Below are 10,476 nucleotides of genomic sequence, written 5' to 3' on the forward strand. Positions count from 1 at the left end.
CAAAAATTATTCAGTTGCATAATCGGAGTCGCATGCAATTCATGCTAAAATAATACGGTGAGTCCTCGTATATTTTAATACGATCATGATTACCGTTTAGAAAACAATTGTACATTTGCACTCCTAACTCTGAACTTTGAAATTCATTTATTCGGCTACAAAACTCAGCTCACCTAAATATTTAATTGTACACCAATTTTCAACTTTTATATGTTAAAGTTATACATGTAGACCATTTTTGTTTAAATTATTTGTTATCGCAGCTGAGAATTTATTTAATTTATAATCAATGTTACTATTCTTGAAGTTTTTATTTTAATTTTTAAATTGAATATTGAAAATCAGTTAAATTTTAAAGAAAATTACAAGCCCGCAAGAATTGACTCAGTTGATTAAAAAAATGATAACTATTTTCTTGGTCACATGTTCGAATTTCATAAGAGGAGAATTTATGATCATGTCTCCTGAGTCGTCAGAGCATATCACTTAAATGCGGTTTATCTTGGTTTACGTGATTTGCATACTATTGCGTAAACTCATAGAGTACCGTGAATCCATAGAATAACCAATGCACATCCGAAAGTTAACGATTGCGGGTTAGTTTCGATAAAAAAAATAAATTACAATGGCAAAATTTATCTCTCATAAGAGTGAAAAAAAGAAAAATCGAGATTTAAGTGAGGGTGGGGGGGGATTATGCATATCATAAGAGTCCTAAATACAGAAGCTAATAATAACACTGGGTTACTGGTCCCTTCACCATTTCTTAATTCATAAAAACAATTGTTCGATCTCGTTACTTATTTAATCTCTCTCTCTCTCTCTACCTCTCTCTCTCTCGTACATAGACAGTAGATATATCCGCGGTGGTGTCAGGTATGGCGATTCCAGCAGCAGTTGTTGTGGTTCCGGTGGGCGTTGTCTTCTTTATCTCTGGTCTAGTCGTCAATCTCATTCAGGTATATATATATCTCTACATTTCCTTTTGTTCATACTTAAACAATTCACGGACTCGCCTTATTTTTTGACAAGTTTCGAACTCTCCGTTACCCGGAGAAATACCGCTAGACCAAGCAGTCATTGTTTATTTCTACATTTCTATTTCCTCTTCTCGTAACTAATTTTTCTGTAATTACTGCTTAAATCTTCATTTTAGAAACAACTAACGCTTAATTTTCGAATTAAATTGCGAGCTCAGTTATTTAGTGTTTGTGAATTTCAGTTACTTGCATTTGTTTTTGTGATTGTGTTCAGGTTTTTCTAAACTAATTTGTTTGCTGCTACAAGTTTATGTTTTATTTTTCACAATTTTTTTGTGTGAATTTTTATTCAGCCTTTTTGTTATGTTTTCATTCAGGCTTTCTTTTTTGTTCTTGTGCGCCCATTTTCGAAGAATGCATATAGAAAGATTAATAGAGTGGTGGCCGAATTGTTGTGGCTGGAACTTATTTGGCTCATTGATTGGTGGGCTGGAGTTAAGGTGATTTCGAAAACTCTACAATTTATGTGATTATTTAAGTTGTTGCCTCTTGCCACTATTTTTGGAAGATCGACTAGGTTCCCAGTGTGATTAGTCATGGAGATCGATCACTGAGTTGTTTGATTTGAATTTTGTCTTTGGAGTATTTTATGCATTCGTATATTACTTCTATACAGCTATAGAGGCTAAGGAGCTACCACTCACCATTATGGCATGATGTTGCATCTTATTAAGGAAAAGGCTATACCCTAATCCCGATATTTTTTGTGGGAGTAATTAATTCATTTTTTTTCCCTAAATGAGGTGATGGTCACTCAAGTAGTCACTGACGTTTCCTTTTTGTCCTATGCGTGTGAGCTTACAAATATCACTCGGCCATTGTTAAGCTAATAGGCAGAATAGTAGCGTTTGATTTTTTCCCTATAAACTGTGGTTGTAGAGATCTGTTTCTATAAAACCTATATCGATTTGTAAAGCTCATTGGCATTACTCTCGGATTACTTCTTTCTTCTAAATTGGCAATATTTTGTTTTGGCCAAGATGCCATTAGTGACAAAGACATGTAAATTATATGTAATCCAGCCTCCCTTGTCATAGTTTACAAATTCCAAACTCCAAATTAGGGATTGGTACAATACTTCCACTGAGAAACCTTGTAACGTGCATTTGAAAATGTCAGATTATGATTTGTAATCAGAGTTTGCATCAGATATTAGATGAGTGACAAGAACTTGATATGTCCTGGTCATTTGCTTATTGTGCTCCAAGCACCTGAAGATTCCCATGTGTTAGATGTTGTATCGTTAATGTGACCTTTGTTACCTGCATTCGGCTGGAAGTTTCCAACATGGATATATATTCTGGTGTCAGACTCCACAATTTTTTTTAATTAAGCTTGTTTTTGGCCTAAAATGTGCCAGACTTTTATTTCCTATGTCCCATCGTCGAGTGTTGCCCATGGGTGGCAAACTAATTTTCAAGTAATTTAAAAGCTTTCTTTTGGTTTGGATACAATTCTTCCAATTTAATAGTTGACCTGATACACTAATACAGTAATACTTTGCGTATTCGGCAAATTTGTATACCGCATCTCTTTCATATTCTGAAAATTTATGTACATTATATCTCTTTCATATCCTATAGGTCACATTTGCACCTTCAGTTTATAATGTGTTATTGCTTTTATATGAAAGAAACTGTACCTATGTGAAGAAGGCACACTTTGTACATTAGGCAAAGAAACCATTTTAGTGACATGCATGCACTTTAAACTTCTTATGCAATTCTTTGTTGAAATCTGTAATTGATGATATTGGCCTTTGACTATTGTAATATTTCTGGCTGCAGATTCAACTTTATACAGATCCTGAAACATTAAAATTAATGGGTAAGGCCGTCAGTTTGTGATTTATGTAATATGGTGTATTTTGTACGGAAATGATTAAACACTAAATTTAAATGTATGCTATGAAATCTTCCAGGAAAAGAACATGCTCTTGTCATATGCAACCACAAAAGTGACATTGACTGGCTAGTTGGCTGGATTTTGGCTCAGGTTTTTATTTTCTTTATCTTTTACATTTACACACGTGGCATGGATGCATGCAGATTCATGCACACTATAGATGCGGGGTAGGAACTGATAATGGATACAACCTCTCTCAAATTCTATTTAGTACTTTGGTAGGTGTAATTTTGTTAGAAATAATCTAGTTGCCATGTACTCCATCTGTCCCACAATACTAGTCCCTTTTCATTTTTTTTACGAATATTAATAAAACATTAATTTAATGATACATTTCCACTTATACCCATCATAAATGCATGAATGTAGACTCTTACTCACCCCTCATTAATTGTTATTCAATTTAAAAAAAGGGTAATTTTGGAATAATGTCAACATATTTGCATTGGAAGTTGGAAGTGGACATGTATTGTGGGAAAAAAAATTCTCTCAAAAAAGACTACTATTGTGGTACGGACTACGGAGGGAGTAGTATTTGAGGTTTCAAGAAGAGTCTTTTTGTAGGATAGGTCCTTATCCCTCTAAGCCACAGATTTATCTGGCAGTTATTTTTCTGCACACACAGTCACACATAATGGACACATCAGTTCATTTATCTTCTTTTTTATTTCTCGATCATAACCTTTTTAATATTATTTTGCTTTCTATTACAAAGTTATACTACTGTGTTATGTAAATCAGATGAATCAAATATGAAATTACAGAAACATATCTATTAGTGGCAAGCAATTTTCCCCTTGCACCAAAATTCTTGGCTTCACCCTTTTTGCACATGTGACATACCTTGATGTTGTGTGCATGCATGGTATTATGCCTCTAATTCAACTATGTATGTTAGCATAATAAAAATTGCTATGTTCTATGTGCATTTTTATTCAAAATCCTTTTCCAATTTAGGCAAATTAACTAAGTTTCTAACATTATAAATAATAAGACGCGCTTCTTGCGAAATTTAATTGCAATGTTTTCTAATTTAGAAAAAAATAGAATTTCTTTTTTTGTCTATATGCATTTTCCCTAATATTTATTGTTTCGTACACCAGCGATCAGGTTGCCTTGGTAGTGCATTGGCAGTTATGAAGAAATCATCCAAATTTCTACCTGTAAGTGCTTGAAATTCATTTTGAATGTAATTTCTACTATAATTTTAACGTTCTTAAAACATATGTACTTGATTAAAACATTGTCCTTTGCCTGCGGTCATTTGTGTTCTAAACCTAGGTTTCAATAGTATTATAACCATTCATTTACTTGGCAATAGACATAATATTTACTTCGATTTTCATAGTGACCATTATTTTCGTTAGGGGTTAAATATCAAATTGGTCACTAAAGTGAAAGTGATATATCAATCTTTCACTGATCTTAACGAGGTATCACTTTAATCACTAAAGTCGTATAATTATCAAATAGATAACTCCAAAAATGTGACGAAAAAGTAAATATTATCTTTTGTTAAGTTCTACACATTTTTCTTTAACGCTACTATAATCAAATGAAAAGTTATGAACTCTAGTATTTTAGATAATATATCTAGATTTTAAAACTTTTATTTACTATTTATTTTTAATAAAGTAAGATAAAATAACTAGAAAATTTAAAATAAATAGTAAATAATTTTTTTTAAATCTAGATATATTATCTAAAATACTAGAGTTCACAACTTTTCATTTGGTTATAGTAGCGTTGAAGAAAAATGTGTAGAACATAACATATGATAATATTTACTTTATAATCGCATTTTTAGAGTTATCTATTTGATATTTATATGACTTTAGTGATCAAAATGATACCCCGTTAAGATTAGTGAAGGAAGTGATATATGGCCTTCACTTCAGTGACTACTTTGATATTTAACTCTTTTCGTTAGTATGAATTATAGTTAAATAAGGACTGCTAGAAAGCATGGCGAGTAATGTGAGGTGGAGTTAGTTGCCTGCCACAGCGGGACACAGCGGAACATTGCATATTGTGAATTTTCTCCAGATTTGCAACGGTGTCTTGCTTAACATGCATGCTTAAATGTTATCAGACCACACAACATATAATCAAGTTATTATTTCCCTATTTGGGTAATACTCCCTCCGTCCCTTTCGATTGTTTACATTTTTGAGAGAGTGTCCAACACGCATTTTAAGGTGCATATAAAGTATAGTTCTGTAAATTTTTTTTACAATTTTCTTTTTCTGAATAAAAGTTGAATGTTTTAATTTTTATTCAGAAAAACAAAAAAGTTGAATGTTTTAATTTTTATTCAAGAAACAAAATTGTAAAAAAAAATTACAAAACTATAATTTATATGCACCTTAAAATGCGTATCGGAGACCCTCTAAAAAATGTAAACAATTGAAAGGGACGGAGGGAGTATATTCCTATTCATTTCCATAGACTGTCATAAATAAAATGATTTATATTATAAATCTAATGGATATATCACTTAATAATACCAGGATGTAAAAATCAAGTACTGATAACAAATACCAAATTGTTTCATCAATTCTTGATTTGATTATTATTGTTTATGAAAGGTAGCGGTGCTTGTTATCATTTAAAATTTTGTAACATAAAGTTTTCCGCCTATAAGTTCTTGTCTCTGCCCCTATGTAAGTTTTAGATACCCGATGGAGTCATGAGTTCTTGTATGTCCTAACCCATGCAAGTGGATCAATTAGATCATTAGACTTAGAGAGTATGTTGTAGGTTGTGTGATCTGTGGAACTAGTTTGAGATGTGAAAGCATCCCACATCAGTTCCAAGTATTTTTTGCTGGAGTTGGGGTGAAAAATGAAGCTTGAGTTAGTCAAGTGAAACTGAAAAAAAGAATTCATTTCTATATAATCTTAACGAAGTGTCCCATATTGTTTACTCAAAAACATGTTCGACAATTAAGGTTTCAGATCAAGTAATTCATGTTTTTTCTGTCCTTTTACATGTATTATCTAAATACTCTTTATTCCAACTTAATCACCTGAGCCTCTCAGGATAAAGCCATTAAAGTTTAGTGCTGTATCTGCAGGTCATAGGTTGGTCAATGTGGTTCTCTGAGTATCTTTTTCTTGAAAGGAGCTGGGCCAAGGATGAAAATACGCTGAAGGTATGGGTGTATAAATATAGAGTTGAAATATTTGTACCATGTAGAGTTACCCTTAATGCCTTCCGTGTTCTTTTAATATTATTAACATTTTGTTGTAGATTTTTAAATTGTTTTTCATAATTTCTATGGGATTTTGTTCCTACAGTTGGGTTTTCAACGCCTAAGGGATTTTCCACATGCTTTTTGGCTGGCACTATTTGTCGAGGGTACACGCTTTACACAGGCAAAACTTTTAGCTGCTCAGGAATATGCATCTTCAATGGGATTGCCTACTCCTAGGAATGTTTTGATTCCTCGAACTAAGGTGGGGCTCTGTTCCTCATGTTTTTATACTTTCCTCTGTCAGTATGCATCATGATAACAACTTTAGCATATTGGCATATTATCGTATTATCTTTTTCTAGATAAATAACTTTTAGCTGCTAAAATTATGAAGTTCTCTTATTATAGGCAGCTTAGCTATAAGCTACCACAGGCAACTAGTTAAATAAATACATGTTATCATCTTTATTTCAATCCTGTTTTTACTACACTATGTCTGCATCTTTATAACTGCGATATGTTAAATATAAAGACTAGTTATCACCATCTTGTGAATTTTACGTTGTTTTAATTCGTATACTACGAAGTAAAAAATGTGGGACTTCAGTAACATCTATTCTCCCCTGTGACAAAGCGTAATTGGGCATGAACAGGAAACACTAGTGTTGGATAGAGCAAGATATTTTTTTGTTCATTTTTTTTTTTGCATAGTTCATCTTAGCCTTTAAAACTATTAGGAAAGAATTTTGAAAGTTTATGATTTTCTGTAAATATTTCTGAATGCGCGTCATCCTGCTCAGTCTGTCGAGAGGAGTATAGATATGGACTAATAGCTATTATTTAGTTCCTAAGAAGAAGCAAGCATGATCGAACTACACATGCACCAACCAGGCATCAGCAAGTTGATATGTAAAATAGCCTTTACAAAATCAAATGTATGTATTGTTGTTGATTGTATGTTATGGATTACAGATTTCTTCCTGTTACATGGAGGAACATATAACATGTAGCACTTATGTCAACTTATATTGAATCTTAGAAGCTCCATACATGCTGATATATATATATATAGACATATATATCATTGGTCTGAGTCATGATATGATGCTTAAGCAGCACAGGCCGGTGCCTCTTCATCTCTTTCATGAGATCTCTTCTGTAGGTCGATACACCTTGCTAGCTCAACTTACCTTGCAAGATCTTTTAAATAAACATTTAACTGTATAAGCTGTTGTTTCAGGGTTTTGTTACAGCAGTAACTCACATGCGTCCATTTGTTCCAGCTGTGTATGATGTGACCCTCGCTATTCCCAAAACTTCATCTCCGCCTACTATGCTTAGACTATTCAAGGGCCAATCTTCTGTGGTAAGTCAAAAGAACCTGGATAGCTTGATCTTCATTTTAATAAATAAGTTGCATAGGTGGCGGTGTTAACCATTTGATATGATTCTCAAGAACCTTTTACAATCAGAATAGTACTATCTTACGGCAAAAAAAAAAGTCTCTTTTCTTTCGTAAGAACTAACTTCTTTTAGCGCTTGCATTCTAAAAGTGACATAAGTAATAAAAAGTACGCAGAGTCGCAGATACAATAATGTTATGTTAGCTCAACTGGTAAAGTTGACACACAAGTCTAAGAATATAAGATACCTTTATTTCCTTTTACGCAGGTGCATGTTCACCTCAAGCGGCACTTGATGACTGATCTACCTAAAACAGATGATTCTGTTGCACAATGGTGTAAGGATTCCTTCGTGATCAAGGTGATAACTCTTTTTCTTCTTATTCACTAGCTTTTTCGCCTGCCTAGGATCTGAAGATCTTCTTGATGCTTGACATAGACTATGTGCTGCACACAAGTTGGTACATGCATCTTTTTTGATGAAGCTGCTTACAATTTTATTGTTTTCCTAGGTTACTATTGAACTCTAATCATCCTACCGATTCTTGCATACCAATATTCTTTTACTTTTAATTTGTTTGACATGAAGCCTGTTTTAAGCCTATTCCTTACCCCATTCCAAGGTATTAATTGTTGTTCAGTAAATACTATTGTAGAAGGGGAGTTGAACACAATAGTGTGTGCTTTTTGATAATCAGAAAATAATATATGAAGAACAAACAGATTTTATTGATTACTTTAATAGAATTTGATAAGAAATTCTGAGTTCTTTAGAGCTGCTAGGTTACAAGAATAATATGGCTATTTGAATACATACAATGTAAACCTGTTATGTGGTTATATAGTACACAACTACTCTATCGATTACAAGATATAAAATGTAATTGCCTTCATTATCTTGATCAACAGCTGCCAGTCCTGATCTTCAGAAACTGACATATCTCTCCTGAATTTGTGGGATTCAGTTATCAGACTCTGATCATCAAAATTGAGCTTATACTTTGATGAAGATAAATTTTCATGATCTATGATAACTAAACTCTGCTAGACTTTGTACAACATCAAATTTTCATTTCTGACATTAATAACATACTTGCTTTTAGACGTTAAAATTTTGAATTACGAAGATGTAATATTACTGTTGTTTGTTATATTTTTAGGGAGGTATGTGATTCTTCTTTATAGAATATATATTCTTACAAAATGTTGCATAACATCATTAATAATCACAAATTCTGCTTAAAATTTAAGTATTTTTGAGGGACACATCGAGCAATATTAAAAGATTTTCACTGGAATTTCTAATTATCCAAGTGCTGAAATTGGAACCAACACAGAAAATGGAAATTATGTATGATTATACCCATATGCATGTGTTTGTGTGATGTCTGTGCCTGTACCTATCCATAGTGTGTGTATAGTATGTCACTTCACAGTGACAGAATGATTGAGTATTTTAATCCGAAGTGTAGTTTGTATGAGTAATTACCTGACTTCGATGCAAGTACTTTCATTGATCTTTTTTTTTCTTCTAGGATAATTTATTGGATAAACATAAAGCTAATGATAAGTTTGGTGAAGGGGAACTGCAAGACACTGGTCGACCGTTGAATTCTCTTGTGGTAACATGAATATTATTTTATTCAACTCCAATGTTCCTTCTGATCAGTCTTCAATTTCCTATGGGTAATTCAATTGGTATTTGTGGTTTAACACTTGCTGCTAAACAGGTTGTGATCTCTTGGGCATGCCTTCTCATCCTTGGGGCCTTAAAATTCTTCCAGTGGTCCTCAATACTATCTTCTTGGAAGGGTCTTGCATTCTCAGCAGTTGGCCTAGGCATTATTACGGTTCTTATGCAGGTACTGATTCAATTTTCCCAATCAGAGCGTTCCAACCGTCCAATGCCCTCGAAACATGCAAAATCACCCCAGTGAAGGCCAATAGTGGGAGAGAACCTTCATATACTAAGCTAGAGGAGACAATAGTTACCTGGTTAGGTTTGTTCAATCCTTAATACTTTTGACTTCGTCATCTGTAGTTATCATTGTAAAAATATGATATTTGCGCTATACAACTTTATGCTCCTCAAGGGATGGAAATATTGGACCTTGTATAATTATACAATTAGAAAAAAGTAGGAAAGGCATATTAATTAGTTGTTCATGTTGTTGATACATTTAGTATTTGGGTCCAGGAACATCGAACACTGTAGCTTGATATTATCAGTTACTGTTTTTCGTGAATGTAGCAAATCATACTTTATTTTTTGAAATTTTTGAAGTCAGCTTTATCTTCTAAACCCAAAATTGGGTCAAAATTTGTAAGTGCATATATTTTCTTCATGTAACTGCAATATCTATGACTCTGGTTAGAATACGAAACTGGAATCTGTAAATAATCTGTAATCTGTAAGAAAAGTTTGGATGTTGTGAAGTTAAGAAGCATTTGAAAAGGAGAAAAATAGCTGATCGGACTTAATAGAGCACTGCTAATGTCATTACAGTTTGTTTGTCCAACTGATGAAAATACACATAAAATGAATCATAAGTACTGAAGTGAATTCTGCAAAAGTTTTGCCTGATGACTAAACATATACTTGAGTAGCAGCAAGATATTCTGGATTGACGATGTTGAGATGCCGATGCTTTCATTCATGAAATGCCTTTGATTGAATTGACATATGACTTAGCAAGCCAGCATTTCGCAATCCCAGGTCGGTGTACCTCCAAGTCTTGATTAATCTGAAAGCAGAATGTAGGTCCAAGTTGAGCTCATAAGCTGCTGGTACATTAACTAGAATATAAATTCAGCTAAAGAAGATCATGTGCAATAAGAATAAAAAGACACTCATTCTACAAGTTGGATGATGTCAAGGCTGTACTGCAGCAGTGACTACCAATGATTGTGTTATTTACATTCCTGAACTTAT

At 33.2% G+C, this 10,476-nt stretch overlaps 1 protein-coding gene across 1 annotated transcript; it reads left to right on the plus strand.

Moving 5' to 3' along the window:
* Nucleotides 1–714: 714 nt before the first annotated feature.
* On the plus strand, nucleotides 715–9,799 carry LOC141712542 (1-acyl-sn-glycerol-3-phosphate acyltransferase 2-like). The gene is made up of 11 exons (XM_074515515.1): nucleotides 715–959; nucleotides 1,358–1,480; nucleotides 2,828–2,867; nucleotides 2,962–3,035; nucleotides 4,049–4,108; nucleotides 6,022–6,099; nucleotides 6,245–6,403; nucleotides 7,382–7,507; nucleotides 7,813–7,905; nucleotides 9,080–9,166; nucleotides 9,275–9,799. The coding sequence occupies exons 1-11, from the start codon at nucleotides 879–881 to the stop codon at nucleotides 9,479–9,481; spliced, it is 1,128 nt and encodes a 375-aa protein (XP_074371616.1). The 5' UTR covers nucleotides 715–878; the 3' UTR covers nucleotides 9,482–9,799.
* The last annotated feature ends 677 nt before the right edge of the window (nucleotides 9,800–10,476 follow it).

Source organism: Apium graveolens, chromosome 3 (assembly GCF_009905375.1).
Source record: "Apium graveolens cultivar Ventura chromosome 3, ASM990537v1, whole genome shotgun sequence".
Classification (NCBI taxonomy): Eukaryota; Viridiplantae; Streptophyta; class Magnoliopsida; order Apiales; family Apiaceae; genus Apium; species Apium graveolens.

What these genes read in the sequence shown, in the direction of transcription:
- LOC141712542 (XM_074515515.1), top strand. Translation starts at nt 879, where the DNA reads ATGGCGATTCCAGCAGCAGTTGTTGTGGTTCCGGTGGGCGTTGTCTTC. An exon ending in TTGGCTGGATTTTGGCTCAG is followed by an intron (nt 3,036 to 4,048) that starts GTTTTTATTTTC and finishes TTCGTACACCAG; the next exon opens with CGATCAGGTTGCCTTGGTAG. An exon ending in AGGATGAAAATACGCTGAAG is followed by an intron (nt 6,100 to 6,244) that starts GTATGGGTGTAT and finishes TTGTTCCTACAG; the next exon opens with TTGGGTTTTCAACGCCTAAG.